Here is a 17,401-nt window from a genome sequence, read left to right as displayed (position 1 = left end):
CTGAAGTGTGTTGTCTTTAATTGCTAATGTTCTTTTTACACACAGACTGAACACAATGAAGCATTGCTTGGTGATTGGTTGAGCTAAACTGGGATTATCTAATTGTGTAGTTAAATTTAACGGCTGACAGATATTCAACATAATTCATGTGTGAGACAGTCTAACAGAAGGACGGACAAAACCAGTCAAATATCAACTGAGTTCTGCTCATATTTTACTACCGTTTTCTAAACTATAGCGAATAAACTGTGATAATGTGAGAAATGTTGAAGGAGTCTGAATAAATTTTGGTTTGACTGTATATCCCTGACACTCAAACGACGGCAGCTCTTAAAACACACTACAAGTCATCATAGGAATATAGTGGAAAATTTATTTTTCGTTTGCTCTAACTCAAGCTGGCAGCGGCTATGCTTCCATCCACCTATTTTCTATGCATTTTGGTATATTGCATAAAAAAAAAAAACGCTGGATGGAAACGCCAAGATGTGCATTAACTAGGGATGCACCGATATTAACATATTTTGGCCTATACCGATAACCAATAATTCTTTATATTTAAAAGTTGATACAATTACAATTAAGGGCCGTAATTAACAACAAGCACTAGTTTATGGAGAGACACAATAAACAATTAATTTCATTCTACATTTTTATACATGCATTCAATTAAATATTTGTAAAAAAATTTTTTAAAATTCTAATGAAATGTGAGCATGGTGCAAAATGTATGAATGTAAAATAAAACAGTGTTGCCACACTTTCCAATGAAATCATGTGATTTTCCAGTTTAGGATGACAGAATAAGGATTTTGTTAGGGATGCACCACATCGGTATCGGCCGATATATGTTCATTTTTAATGTTATCGTTATCGGCCCGATATGAAAATTTGTCTGATATATTAAAGCCGATAAATAATGTATTATTTCCTTCAGATGCGCACTGTTCAACATGATGGTTTTTAATTTCTTGAAATATGATTGGAATCACTTAAAAACAGGAAAACACAGTTCAGTGCAACATGTGCAGCGCAAGTCTGTCATATCGGCTACATAACATTATCATGAGAACGTCATAATTGTGTGTTTGAGACGTGGATTTTACTGGGGAGACTTTTGCTTTTGTAATCAGGCTCTCAAAAATTATATAAAAATCAGGATTTAGATTTATCGGCCGATATATCGGTTATCGACTTTTAAATATAAATAATTATCGGTTATCGGTCAAAATTTTCATATCGGTGCATCCCTAGGTTTTATTTATAAATAAATAAATAAATAAATATAATGGGTCTATCCCATGAGAGGCTTTAGAACTGAGGCTGAGAACTTTACTGAATATAAAAATGTGTATTAAAAAACATGGAACCAATAAATAAATAAATTCTTTAAAATGTGGAGCTCATGGCGCGAGGTGCTTAAAAAACAGCAAGCTGCAAATATAGTTGACAAAATAACTTCTGTTTCAAGGTGCTTTTCATTTTAATTTCATAAGGATTATCTAAATAAAAAAAGCAATTTATAATTGACATTTTAATTATACTTTTAAAGAGACAAGATCATTTAAGTCAACTATAGGCCAAACATGTGTATTAATACAATTTGCACTTTACATTCACTTTTCACTTTATTTTTTATTTTCTTGAGAACGTTTCCTAATTATTTCAATGCAGATTTAATAGTATCCGTTATCCCTCCATACTAGATTCTGTTAATAAAAAGTTAATGTGACGTGTTTTATATCCGGAGCGAGAGGGCGATCGAACACAATCTAATCCTGAATTTAACATGAGAGAGAAGCTAAAATACTGAAATGAAGATTTCAAAGAAGTTTAACAACATCAGAAGTGTGTGTGTGTGTGTGTGTGTGTGTCAGTCAGACGACACACACACACCGTTTCAGAGCCGCACGTCGCAGTCAGACCTTCATCAAACGAGTCTCACCTCGTTTCCCTCATTCACAGACACTCCTGAGTTCATGATCCCGAAACTCTCGGATCTAATCCCGGTTTTCCAGCGGGAGACGGTCACCCGAGGTCGACGAGAAACACGTTCCTCCTGCTTCTGTGACACACACACACATCCTCGATTTCACCAGCACGATCCCCGACGGTATTCCCAATGCAATCCCGACAGTAATCCTGCGCGAGAGACACGGTTAAATCCACACTGAGAACCGTTGTGGCGATCCACACATTCCCCTAGCCAGCTGGAGACTCCCGACAGCAGATCTGCAGCGCTCTGATTCACACACACACACACACACACAGAGAGAGAGCGAGGGAGGGCGGGAGAGGGAGAGAGAGAGAGAGAGAGAGAGAGAGAGAGAGAGAGAGAGAGAGAGAGAGAGAGAGAGAGAGACCTCCTCTGGGCCTCACAGCTGCATGGGGCCGCAGGAGGAGTGTTTTACACGTGTGTGTGTGTGTGTGTGTGTGTGTGTGTGTGTGTGTGTGTCTGTTCCAGCCCGTCAGATTCCCCTCGGCTGGAATATGATCAGTCACTCTGCTCTCAGATAGTCACTTCTTCTACTCTTCTAAGCTTTTTAAGAGCCAACTTTATGACCAACTAATTTCTATTATTTCCCCAGTTGTTTGGGATAAAAGCCAAAGGATTTTCTACATACATACACACACATCCAGACATACACACACACATACAGAGACACACACACAGACACACACACACACACACACACACACATAGATGGACACACACACACACACACACACACACACACACACAGACAGACATACACACATACATACATACACTCATACATACATACACACACACACACACACACACACACACACACACAAACACACACGCGCATACATACAAACAAACACGCACGCGAACACACACACACACACACACACACACACACACACACACACACACACACACACACACACACACGCACACAGTCAGAGTTTATACAATTTGGACTATTGTAATTGTGAGAAAAATCCCAATTCTGAGAAAATAGACAGTTTTTATTCTGTGGCGGAAACAAGCTTCGTAGAAAAGACTTACTAGAGTGTAACTAGAAAGAATTAAAAAGACAAAAAAATGTGTATAAAAAACATGGAACTCTAAATATTTATTGTTTTTATATTATACCTATACAATATATTTTACTTCTCATTCTTAAAAACGTGGCACTGATGGGGTAAGATGCTAAAAAAGTTTGACTTTGTCTGGAAAAACCTGTTTGAAAAACCTGTCATTATTTGTATTATTTAGTTCGGTGTCGCCAGTGACACACTGCATCTTTTATAAAGAGGAACATTAGTGGGTTTAAAATCTGAATTTAGATGACTTCGCACATGTCATGTACTCCCAAAATGCCATAAAATACCATAAAAGCTCCATTAAAGTATCATAAAAGCAAGTATTCTGTATTTTTAAAATCATATTCTCACTTCCACACACTCGAACAAACTGCAAAAAGATGCAATGCAGCAGATTCAACATTAATGACACTAAACCAGATTCTTTTTTAAATGAATTTAAAAGACTTGAAGAAACGCTGCTCAGTTTTAGGAGCGCTGTCTCTTTAACACCGCATCTGATCCAGAACTTTCTCCAGTAGATTATATCGCTCTGTTGGCACACACTCTGTGTAACATACTTAATCATAGGTGTGTGTCAGCATGTTAGATGAATCTTCATCCAACACTCTGTCAGAAACAATGAAAAACACACTGCATCTGTCTCACACACTCCGAGTCTCACACACTCCGAGTCTATCTCACACACTCCGAGTCTCACACACTCCGAGTCTCACACACTCCGAGTCTATCTCACACACTCCGAGTCTGTCTCACACACTCAGTCTCACACACTCAGAGTCTCACACACTCAGAGTCTGACTCAAACACTCAGAGTCTGTCTCACACACTCAGAGCCTGTCTCACACACTCAGAGTCTGTCTCACACACTCAGAGTCTGTCTCACACACTCAGAGCCTGTCTCACACACTCAGAGTCTGTCTCACACACTCAGAGTCTGTCTCACACACTCAGAGCCTGTCTCACACACTCAGAGTCTGTCTCACACACTCAGAGCCTGTCTCACACACTCAGAGTCTCAGAGTCTGTCTCACACACTCAGTCTCACACACTCAGAGTCTGTCTCACACACTCAGAGTCTGTCTCACACACTCAGTCTCACACACTCAGAGTCTGTCTCACACACTCAGTCTCACACACTCAGAGTCTGTCTCACACACTGTCTCACACACTCAGAGTCTGTCTCACACACTGTCTCACACACTCAGAGTCTGTCTCACACACTGTCTCACACACTCAGAGTCTGTCTCACACACTCAGTCTCACACACTCAGAGTCTGTCTCACACACTGTCTCACACACTCAGTCTCACACACTCAGTCTCACACACTCAGTCTCACACACTCAGTCTCACACACTCAGAGTCTGTCTCACACACTCAGTCTCACACAGAGTCTGTCTCACACACTCAAAGTCTCACACACTCAAGAGTCTGTCTCACACACTCAGAGTCTCACACACTCAGAGTCTCACACACTCAGAGTCTGTCTCACACACTCAGTCTCACACACTCAGAGTCTCACACACTCAGAGTCTGTCTCACACACTCAGTCTCACACACTCAGTCTCACACACTCAGTCTCACACACTCAGAGTCTGTCTCACACACTCAGAGTCTGACTCACACACTCAGAGTCTCACACACTCAGAGTCTGACTCACACACTCAGTCTCACACACTCAAGAGTCTGTCTCACACACTCAGAGTCTGTCTCACACACTCAGAGTCTGTCTCACACACTGTCTCACACACTGTCTCACACACTGTCTCACACACTCCGAGTCTGTCTCACACACTCAGTCTCACACACTCAAGAGTCTGTCTCACGCACTCAGAGTCTGTCTCACACACTCAGAGTCTGACTCACACACTCAGTCTCACACACTCAGAGTCTCACACACTCAGAGTCTGTCTCACACACTCAGAGTCTGTCTCACACACTCAGAGTCTGTCTCACACACTGTCTCACACACTCAGAGTCTGTCTCACACACTGTCTCACACACTCAGTCTGTCTCACACACTCAGAGTCTGTCTCACACACTCAGTCTCACACACTCAGACTGAGTCTGTCTCACGCACTCAGTCTGTCTCACGCACTCAGAGTCTCTCACACACTCTGTCTCACACACTCAGAGCCTGTCTCACACACTCAGAGTCTGTCTCACACACTGTCTCACACACTCAGAGTCTGTCTCACACACTGTCTCACACACTCAGAGTCTGACTCACACACTCAGAGTCTCACACACTCAGAGTCTGTCTCACACACTCAGAGTCTGACTCACACACTCAGAGTCTCACACACTGTCTCACACACTCAGAGTCTGTCTCACACACTGTCTCACACACTCAGAGTCTGACACACACACTCAGAGTCTCACACACTGTCTCACACACTCAGAGTCTGTCTCACACACTGTCTCACACACTCAGAGTCTGACTCACACACTCAGAGTCTCACACACTGTCTCACACACTCAGAGTCTGTCTCACACACAGTCTCACACACTCAGAGTCTGTCTCACACACTCAGAGTCTGTCTCACACACTCAGAGTCTGTCTCACACACTGTCTCACACACTCAGAGTCTGTCTCACACACTGTCTCACACACTCAGTCTGTCTCACACACTCAGAGTCTGTCTCACACACTCAGTCTCACACACTCAGACTGAGTCTGTCTCACGCACTCAGTCTGTCTCACGCACTCAGAGTCTCTCACACACTCAGTCTCACACACTCAGACTGAGTCTGTCTCACACACTCAGAGTCTGTCTCACGCATTCAGAGTCTGTCTCACACACTCAAGAGTCTGTCTCACACACTCAGAGTCTGTCTCACACACTGTCTCACACACTCAGAGTCTGTCTCACACACTGTCTCACACACTCAGAGTCTGACTCACACACTCAGAGTCTCACACACTCAGAGTCTGTCTCACACACTCAGAGTCTGACTCACACACTCAGAGTCTCACACACTGTCTCACACACTCAGAGTCTGTCTCACACACTGTCTCACACACTCAGAGTCTGACTCACACACTCAGAGTCTCACACACTGTCTCACACACTCAGAGTCTGTCTCACACACTGTCTCACACACTCAGAGTCTGTCTCACACACTGTCTCACACACTCAGAGTCTGACTCACACACTCAGAGTCTCACACACTGTCTCACACACTCAGAGTCTGTCTCACACACTGTCTCACACACTCAGAGTCTGTCTCACACACTGTCTCACACACTCAGAGTCTGACTCACACACTCAGAGTCTCACACACTGTCTCACACACTCAGAGTCTGTCTCACACACTCAGAGTCTGTCTCACACACTGTCTCACACACTCAGAGTCTGTCTCACACACTGTCTCACACACTCAGAGTCTGTCTCACACACTGTCTCACACACTCAGAGTCTGTCTCACACACTGTCTCACACACTCAGAGTCTGACTCACACACTCAGAGTCTCACACACTCAGAGTCTGTCTCACACACTCAGTCTCACACACTCAGACTGAGTCTGTCTCACACACTCAGAGTCTGTCTCACGCACTCAGAGTCTGTCTCACACACTCAAGAGTCTGTCTCACACACTCAGAGTCTGTCTCACACACTCAGAGTCTGTCTCACACACTGTCTCACACACTCAGAGTCTGTCTCACACACTGTCTCACACACTCAGAGTCTGTCTCACACACTCAGAGTCTGTCTCACACACTCAGTCTCACACACTCAGACTGAGTCTGTCTCACACACTCAGAGTCTGTCTCACACACTCTGTCTCACACACTCAGAGTCTGTCTCACACACTCAGAGCCTGTCTCACACACTCAGAGCCTGTCTCACGCACTCAGAGTCTGTCTCACGCACTCAGAGTCTGTCTCACACACTCAGAGTCTGTCTCACACACTGTCTCACACACTCAGAGTCTGTCTCACACACTGTCTCACACACTCAGAGTCTGTCTCACACACTCAGAGTCTGTCTCACACACTCAGTCTCACACACTCAGACTGAGTCTGTCTCACACACTCAGAGTCTGTCTCACACACTCAGTCTCACACACTCAGACTGAGTCTGTCTCACGCACTCAGAGTCTGTCTCACACACTCAAGAGTCTGTCTCACACACTCAGAGTCTGTCTCACACACTCAGTCTCACACACTCAGAGTCTGTCTCACACACTCAGAGTCTGTCTCACACACTCAGAGTCTGTCTCACACACTCAGAGTCTGTCTCACACACTCAGAGCCTGTCTCACACACTCAGAGCCTGTCTCACACACTCAGAGCCTGTCTCACACACTCAGAGTCTCACACACTCAAGAGTCTCACACACTCAGAGTCTGTCTCACACACTCAGTCTCACACACTCAGAGTCAGTCTCACACACTCAGAGTCTGTCTCACACACTCAGAGTCTGTCTCACACACTCAGTCTCACACACTCAGAGTCTGTCTCACACACTCAGAGTCAGTCTCACACACTCAGAGTCTGTCTCACACACTCAGTCTCACACACTCAGAGTCTGTCTCACACACTCAGAGTCAGTCTCACACACTCAGAGTCTGTCTCACAGTCTCACACACTCAGAGTCTGTCTCACACACTGTCTCACACACTCAGAGTCAGTCTCACACACTCAGAGTCTGTCTCACACACTCAGAGTCTCTCACACAGTCTCACACACTCAGAGTCTGTCTCACACACTGTCTCACACACTCAGAGTCTGTCTCACACACAGTCTCACACACTCAGAGTCTGTATCACACACTGTCTCACACACTCAGAGTCAGTCTCACACACTCAGAGTCTGTCTCACACACTCAGTCTCACACACTCAGACTGAGTCTGTCTCACGCACTCAGAGTCTGTCTCACACACTCAAGAGTCTGTCTCACACACTCAGAGTCTGTCTCACACACTGTCTCACACACTCAGAGTCTGTCTCACACACTGTCTCACACACTCAGAGTCTGTCTCACACACTCAGAGTCTCTCACACAGTCTCACACACTCAGAGTCTGTCTCACACACTGTCTCACACACTCAGAGTCTGTCTCACACACAGTCTCACACACTCAGAGTCTGTCTCACACACTGTCTCACACACTCAGAGTCAGTCTCACACACTCAGAGTCTGTCTCACACACTCAGTCTCACACACTCAGACTGAGTCTGTCTCACGCACTCAGAGTCTGTCTCACACACTCAAGAGTCTGTCTCACACACTCAGAGTCTGTCTCACACACTCAGAGTCTGTCTCACACACTCAGTCTCACACACTCAGACTGAGTCTGTCTCACGCACTCAGAGTCTGTCTCACGCACTCAGAGTCTCTCACACACTCAGTCTCACACACTCAGACTGAGTCTGTCTCACACACTCAGAGTCTGTCTCACGCATTCAGAGTCTGTCTCACACACTCAAGAGTGTCTCACACACTCAGAGTCTGTCTCACACACTGTCTCACACACTCAGAGTCTGTCTCACACACTGTCTCACACACTCAGAGTCTGACTCACACACTCAGAGTCTCACACACTGTCTCACACACTCAGAGTCTGTCTCACACACTGTCTCACACACTCAGAGTCTGACTCACACACTCAGAGTCTCACACACTGTCTCACACACTCAGAGTCTGTCTCACACACTGTCTCACACACTCAGAGTCTGACTCACACACTCAGAGTCTCACACACTGTCTCACACACTCAGAGTCTGTCTCACACACAGTCTCACACACTCAGAGTCTGTCTCACACACTGTCTCACACACTCAGAGTCTGTCTCACACACTGTCTCACACACTCAGAGTCTGTCTCACACACTGTCTCACACACTCAGAGTCTGTCTCACACACTCAGTCTCACACACTCAGACTGAGTCTGTCTCACACACTCAGAGTCAGTCTCACACACTCAGAGTCTGTCTCACGCACTCAGAGTCTGTCTCACACACTCAGTCTCACACACTCAGACTGAGTCTGTCTCACACACTCAGAGTCTGTCTCACGCACTCAGAGTCTGTCTCACGCACTCAGAGTCTGTCTCACGCACTCAGAGTCTGTCTCACGCACTCAGAGTCTGTCTCACGCACTCAGAGTCTGTCTCACACACTGTCTCACACACTCAGAGTCTGTCTCACACACTGTCTCACACACTCAGAGTCTGTCTCACACACTGTCTCACGCACTCAGAGTCTGACTCACACACTCAGAGTCTCACACACTCAAGAGTCTCACACTCAGAGTCTGTCTCACACACTCAGTCTCACACACTCAGAGTCTGTCTCACACACTCAGAGTCTGTCTCACACACTCAGAGTCTGTCTCACACACTCAGAGTCTGTCTCACACACTCAGAGCCTGTCTCACACACTCAGAGCCTGTCTCACACACTCAGAGCCTGTCTCACACACTCAGAGTCTCACACACTCATGAGTCTCACACACTCAGAGTCTGTCTCACACACTCAGTCTCACACACTCAGAGTCAGTCTCACACACTCAGAGTCTGTCTCACACAGTCTCACACACTCAGAGTCAGTCTCACACACTCAGAGTCAGTCTCACACACTCAGAGTCTGTCTCACACACTCAGTCTCACACACTCAGAGTCTGTCTCACACACTCAGAGTCAGTCTCACACACTCAGAGTCTGTCTCACACAGTCTCACACACTCAGAGTCTGTCTCACACACTGTCTCACACACTGTCTCACACACTCAGAGTCAGTCTCACACACTCAGAGTCTGTCTCACACACTCAGAGTCTCTCACACAGTCTCACACACTCAGAGTCTGTCTCACACACTGTCTCACACACTCAGAGTCTGTCTCACACACAGTCTCACACACTCAGAGTCTGTCTCACACACTGTCTCACACACTCAGAGTCAGTCTCACACACTCAGAGTCTGTCTCACACACTCAGAGTCTGTCTCACACACTCAGAGCCTGTCTCACACACTCAGAGTCTCACACACTCAAGAGTCTCACACACTCAGAGTCTGTCTCACACACTCAGTCTCACACACTCAGAGTCTGTCTCACACACTCAGAGTCTGTCTCACACACTCAGAGTCAGTCTCACACACTCAGAGTCTCTCACACAGTCTCACACACTCAGAGTCTGTCTCACACACTGTCTCACACACTCAGAGTCAGTCTCACACACAGTCTCACACACTCAGAGTCTGTCTCACACACTCAGAGTCAGTCTCACACACTCAGAGTCAGTCTCACACACTCAGAGTCAGTCTCACACACTCAGAGTCAGTCTCACACACTCAGAGTCTGTCTCACACACTCAGTCTCACACACTCAGAGTCTGTCTCACACACTCAGTCTCACACACTCAGAGTCTGTCTCACACACTCAGAGTCTGTCTCACACACTCAGAGTCTGTCTCACACACTCAGAGTCAGTCTCACACACTCAGAGTCAGTCTCACACACTCAGAGTCTGTCTCACACAGTCTCACACACTCAGAGTCTGTCTCACACACTGTCTCACACACTCAGAGTCAGTCTCACACACTGTCTCACACACTCAGAGTCAGTCTCACACACTCAGAGTCTGTCTCACACACAGTCTCACACACTCAGAGTCTGTCTCACACACTCAGAGTCTGTCTCACACACTCAGAGTCAGTCTCACACACTCAGAGTCAGTCTCACACACTCAGAGTCTCTCACACAGTCTCACACACTCAGAGTCTGTCTCACACACTGTCTCACACACTCAGAGTCAGTCTCACACACAGTCTCACACACTCAGAGTCTGTCTCACACACTCAGAGTCAGTCTCACACACTCAGAGTCAGTCTCACACACTCAGAGTCAGTCTCACACACTCAGAGTCTGTCTCACACACTCAGTCTCACACACTCAGAGTCTGTCTCACACACTCAGTCTCACACACTCAGAGTCTGTCTCACACACTCAGAGTCTGTCTCACACACTCAGAGTCTGTCTCACACACTCAGAGTCAGTCTCACACACTCAGAGTCAGTCTCACACACTCAGAGTCTGTCTCACACAGTCTCACACACTCAGAGTCTGTCTCACACACTGTCTCACACACTCAGAGTCAGTCTCACACACTGTCTCACACACTCAGAGTCAGTCTCACACACTCAGAGTCTGTCTCACACACAGTCTCACACACTCAGAGTCTGTCTCACACACTCAGAGTCTGTCTCACACACTCAGAGTCAGTCTCACACACTCAGAGTCAGTCTCACACACTCAGAGTCAGTCTCACACACTCAGAGTCTCTCACACAGTCTCACACACTCAGAGTCTGTCTCACACACTGTCTCACACACTCAGAGTCAGTCTCACACACAGTCTCACACACTCAGAGTCTGTCTCACACACTCAGAGTCAGTCTCACACACTCAGAGTCAGTCTCACACACTCAGAGTCAGTCTCACACACTCAGAGTCTGTCTCACACACTCAGAGTCAGTCTCACACACTCAGAGTCTGTCTCACACAGTCTCACACACTCAGAGTCTGTCTCACACACTGTCTCACACACTCAGAGTCAGTCTCACACACTGTCTCACACACTCAGAGTCAGTCTCACACACTCAGAGTCTGTCTCACACACAGTCTCACACACTCAGAGTCTGTCTCACACACTCAGAGTCTGTCTCACACACTCAGAGTCAGTCTCACACACTCAGAGTCAGTCTCACACACTCAGAGTCAGTCTCACACACTGTCTCACACACTCAGAGTCTGTCTCACACACAGTCTCACACACTCAGAGTCTGTCTCACACACTCAGAGTCTGTCTCACACACTCAGAGTCAGTCTCACACACTCAGAGTCAGTCTCACACACTCAGAGTCTGTCTCACACAGTCTCACACACTCAGAGTCTGTCTCACACACTGTCTCACACACTCAGAGTCTGTCTCACACACTGTCTCACACACTCAGAGTCTGTCTCACACACTGTCTCACACACTCAGAGTCTCAGAGTCTGTCTCACACACTGTCTCACACACTCAGAGTCTGTCTCACACACTCAGAGTCTGTCTCACACACTCAGAGTCTGTCTCACGCACTGTCTCACACACTCAGAGTCTGTCTCACACACTGTCTCACACACTCAGAGTCTGTCTCACACACTCACACACTCAGAGCCTGTCTCACGCACTCAGAGTCTGTCTCACACACTCCGAGTCTTATGTAAAGACAGAGATGGGTTGAGTTTATGTGGTTAAAAGTGATGAGTTACACAAAGTGTTCAACAGCTCCCTCTAGTGAAGCCGTCAGGTGATTACTTTACACAAAAGTTATTTTACACTCAAAGTTCAGTCATTATTTGACAAATATAACCCAAAACACACTTTACAACAACATTCACATTCATGCACATTATCTACAGTCCAAAAAAATTATTCAGACACCAGATATAATTTCTACTAGTGTGTTCAGGACACTATAGTTCATTTCTGTAAGTGAGGAGAGCAAAATAAAGTAAACTGTGAGATATTATACCCAATAATTCTTCATTCAGAGACTACCAGTGACATTTATACAAATTTGGGACTAAAAATGATTGGGACACTTTGAGCTGATCATGTTTTGATGAAGTGTGTTTTCTTTAATTGCTAATGCTCTTTTTACACACAGACTGAACAAAATGAAGCATTGCTTGGTGATTGGTTGAGCTAAACTGGTATTATCTAATTGTGTAGTTAAATTTAACAGCTGACAGATATTCAACATAATTCATGTGTGAGACAGTCTAACAGAAGGACGGACAAAACCAGTCAAATATCAACTGAGCTCTGCTCATATTTTATCACCATTCTCTAAACTATAGCGAATAAACTGATAATTTGAGAAATGTTGAAAGTGTCTGAATATACTCTGGTTTGACTGTATATAAACTACATGCATTCAGACACAAACTCACTCAAGGTTTGATATTTTTGGTTTTCTGGAAACAGACACACTCTGAACCCACAAATACCAAAATACTCTGATGAATAATTCACGAATCCACTGAACGTCAGAATCATCCACAGACCGACACAATCTCATCTCATATCAACACTAAAAGTGGTTCAATTGCACTATTACTGACACATTCAGCCTCTGTCTTCATCTTTAGTTTATTCTTCTTAATCACTCGTTTGTTTAAAGACGCTGTGTTTTAGCTGTGTTGTTTGCTGTGTTTTAGCTGTGTTGTTTGCTGTGTTTTAACTGTGTTTTAACTGTGTTTTAGCTGTGTTGTTTGCTGTGTTTTAGCTGTTGTTTGCTGTGTTTTAGCTGTTGTTTGCTGTGTTTTAGCTGTGTTGTTTGCTGTGTTTTAGCTGTGTTTGCTGTGTTTTAGCTGTGTTTGCTGTGTTTTAGCTGTGTTTGCTGTGTTTTATCTGTGTTGTTTGCTGTGTTTTAGCTGTGTTTGCTGTGTTTTAGCTGTTGTTTGCTGTGTTTTAGCTGTTGTTTGCTGTGTTTTAGCTGTGTTTGCTGTGTTTTAGCTGTGTTTGCTGTGTTTTAGCTGTTGTTTGCTGTGTTTTAGCTGTTGTTTGCTGTGTTTTAGCTGTTGTTTGCTGTGTTTTAGCTGTGTTTGCTGTGTTTTAGCTGTGTTTGCTGTGTTTTATCTGTGTTGTTTGCTGTGTTTTAACTGTGTCGTTTGCTGTGTTTTAGCTGTGTTTTAGCTGTGTTGTTTGCTGTGTTTTAGCTGTGTTGTTTGCTGTGTTTTAGCTGTGTTTTAACTGTGTTTAGCTGTGTTGTTTGCTGTGTTTTAGCTGTTTTAGCTGTGTTTGCTGCGTTTTAGCTGTGTTTTAACTGTATTTTAGCTGTGTTTTAACTGTGTTTTAGCTGTGTTTTAACTGTGTTTTAGCTGTGTTTTAACTGTGTTTTAGCTGTGTTGTTTGCTGTGTTTTAGCTGTTTTAGCTGTGTTTGCTGCGTTTTAGCTGTGTTTTAACTGTATTTTAGCTGTGTTTTAACTGTGTTTTAACTGTGTTTTAACTGTGTTTTAATGTTTTAGCAGTTTTAACTGTATTTTAGCTGTTTTAACTGTGTTTTAGCTGTGTTTTAGCTGTGTGTTTTAACTGTGTTTTAGCTGTGTTGTTTGCTGTGTTTTAGCTGTGTTGTTTGCTGTGTTTTAACTGTGTTTTAGCAGTGTTTTAACTGTGTTTTAACTGTGTTTGCTGTTTTAACTGTTTTAGCTGTGTTGTTTGCTGTGTTTTAGCTGTGTTGTTTGCTGTTTTAGCTGTGTTTTAGCTGTGTTTTAACTGTATTTTAGCTGTGTTTTAACTGTGTTTTAGCTGTGTTTTAACTGTGTTTTAATGTTTTAGCTGTTTTAACTGTGTTTTAGCTGTGTTTTAGCTGTGTGTTTTAACTGTGTTTTAGCTGTTTTAGCTGTGTTGTTTGCTGTTTTAGCTGTGTTGTTTGCTGTGTTTTAGCTGTTTTAGCTGTTTGCTGTGTTTTAGCTGTGTTTTAACTGTATTTTAGCTGTGTTTTAACTGTGTTTTAGCTGTGTTTTAACTGTGTTTTAGCTGTGTGTTTTAACTGTGTTTTAGCTGTGTTGTCTGCTGTGTTTTAACTGTGTTTGCTGTTTTAACTGTTTTAGCTGTGTTGTTTGCTGTGTTTTAGCTGTGTTGTTTGCTGTTTTAGCTGTGTTTTAACTGTTGTTTGCTGTGTTTTAACTGTTTTAGCAGTGTTTTAGCAGTGTTTTAGCAGTGTTTTAGCTGTGTGTTTTAACTGTGTTTTAGCTGTGTTGTTTGCTGTGTTTTAACTGTGTTTTAGCTGTGTTTAACTGTGTTTTAGGTGTTTTAGCTGTGTTGTTTGCTGTGTTTTAGCTGTGTTGTTTGCTGTGTTTTAACTGTGTTTTAACTGTGTTGTTTGCTGTGTTTTAACTGTTTTAGCAGTGTTTTAGCTGTGTGTTTTAACTGTGTTTTAGCTGTTTTAGCTGTGTTGTTTGCTGTGTTTTAACTGTGTTTTAGCTGTGTTTTAGCTGTGTTTTAACTGTTTTAGCTGTTTTAGCTGTGTTGTTTGCTGTGTTTTAGCTGTGTTGTTTGCTGTGTTTTAACTGTGTTTTAGCTGTGTTGTTTGCTGTGTTTTAGCTGTGTTTTAACTGTGTTGTTTGCTATTTTAACTGTTTTAGCTGTGTTTTAACTGTGTTGTTTGCTGTGTTTTAACTGTTTTAGCTGTGCTGTTTGCTGTGTTTTAGCTGTGTTTTAACTGTGTTGTTTGCTGTGTTTTAGCTATGTTGTTTGCTGTATTTTAGCTGTGTTGTTTGCATGTCTGTTTCCTTCCTCTGTACAGCACTCTGGTCTGTCATGTGGCATTACAAATAATAAGAAGCACGTCACTCTTTAAAAGTCACTCTACAACAGCAGTCGTTTCCCTCGGTCAACCTCAACATTTCGTGTGTGTGTGTGTGTGTGTGTGTGTGTGTGTGTGTGTGTGTGTGTGTGTTCTTGAGGTCACCTACACACACCACCATTAAAACTTCTCAGCCTTTAAACCACCCAGACTGCTGATGTCATCAGAACACACTCGGGGAATATCACAATTACTCTCACAATATAGCTTCACACACACTTCAGGGGTCAGGAACTCACTAGTGTCTTTACCCAGAATTTAACAGCGTATTTATATATATATATATATATATATATATATATATATATATATTTGGTATAAGTGAACCTCAAATATTTTTTTTTAAATCCATGTCATAACCCTTTTAAGTAATTTTTGCAGTGAAGGAGCTGTTATTGTGGTGTTCTGGTAAGATAATTAAACAGCAAGTGTGTGTGTGTGTGTGTGTGTGTGTGTGTGTGTGTGTGTGTGTGTGTGTGTGTGTGTGTGTGAGGGAGTGTGTGTGTGTGAGTGTGTGTGTGTGTGTGTGTGAGTGTGTGTGTGTGTGTGTGTGTGTGTGTGTGTGTGTGTGTGTGTGTGTCTGAGGGAAGGAGAGGAAACCATACACACATTTATCATTTCAAACCATTCCCATGGTGAGCGTATGTCTTTTCATCCGTCCTCTAAAGGATAAAACACGCCTGGCCTTTTAAACGAGCAAAAACACAACAGACGAACAAAAACTGCTGGATGCAGCAGAACTGGGGCTGAAGGACACAAGCGCGATTTAATGAGGTTACAGAAAAAATAAATAACTAATTCAAAATCAATCAGCATCCTTAGAAATGCCTGAATAAGGTCAGTGGAGAAAAGCCCCGCCCTCACGTGACAGGATTGGTCACATGTTTGTGATGCAGGAAACAGGGGTTTCTGAGACTGTCTTTGGTTCACTGCAGTTTTAAGGAGAAAATACTCAATGGTGTCGACTTATGAATTTACACATGCTTTGTCTTAAAGCATATTAAAAACACCACACACATACACACACACACACACACACACACACACACACACACACACACACACACACACACACTGTCTCACACATACATACACACTCTAACACACACACACACACACACACACACACACACACACACACTGTCTCACACACAAACACACTCTCTCAAACACACACTGTCTCACACACACACACACACACACACACACACACACACACACTCTCTCTCTCTCTCTCTCTCTCTCAAACACACAGTCTCACACACGGGGACTTAAGATAGAAAATGTTAAAGTTGTAAACAAAGGCGAACAACAAATCCTGAGAGACGTCTGAATCTGGACTCAACATGATGAACTGAAACGGGTCCGACATGAATTGACGAACCTGAAGATGATTTGCAACGCGCTGCAGTGAACGTGACTTTGACGGATCGGCTACACGCATTAGCGAGACGAGGACATTAGCAGACAGCAGCGCACAGCAGATAATGCTCATAATGAAATCTGTGCTCTAAGTGGAGGATGAAGAGACCGAGAGAAAACCAGAGAGACAGAGACAGGTTTAATACCAGCAGACCTTTAACACTGATCCACACACACACACACACACACACACACACACACACACACACACACACACACATACAGCAGTGCTGAAATCCTCCATAACACACTCTTAGAGTTCAATACTCATCCAATATACTTCCTAACACAGTCTAAAGAGTTTCTCAGAAAGAGTAAAGCAAGAACAGTTTTACACCGTCTCACTAGAGCTGTGCGATTCATCAACATGAGTTTTGATTTTGGCTTCCAACAATTATGAAAACACAAAAGTAAATAAAAGTTTGTCGAGACAAACCAGAAAGCCAGAAAGTTTAAAGTAGTTTTAAAAGCTTTAAGTTTGAAGGTTTTCAGTTTGAAATAGTTTATGTTGTAGTTTAGTAGTTTTAAAAGCCAGATAGATAAATA

At 43.8% G+C, this 17,401-nt stretch overlaps 1 protein-coding gene across 2 annotated transcripts in view; it reads right to left on the bottom strand.

The window, feature by feature from the left end:
• mcc (MCC regulator of WNT signaling pathway) overlaps nt 1-17,401 on the bottom strand; it is a 120,957-nt gene that overhangs the window by 93,702 nt on the left and 9,854 nt on the right. Inside the window, exon 1 of one of the 2 annotated variants that reach the window (XM_081366184.1) lies at nt 1,946-2,244. The exons of the other annotated variant lie outside the window; for it this stretch is intronic. Coding sequence (XP_081222310.1) covers nt 1,946-1,981 — 36 coding nt within the window. The 5' untranslated portion in view covers nt 1,982-2,244. Of the gene's footprint in view, nt 1-1,945; nt 2,245-17,401 lie in introns of those variants that run through there. 2 annotated transcript variants of the gene reach the window in all.

This window comes from Scardinius erythrophthalmus (assembly GCF_964197995.2).
Source record: "Scardinius erythrophthalmus genome assembly, chromosome: 5".
NCBI classification, from domain to species: domain Eukaryota; kingdom Metazoa; phylum Chordata; class Actinopteri; order Cypriniformes; family Leuciscidae; genus Scardinius; species Scardinius erythrophthalmus.
Note: the sequence above shows the minus strand (reverse complement) of the source record. Positions and strands in the feature narration are given on the sequence as shown.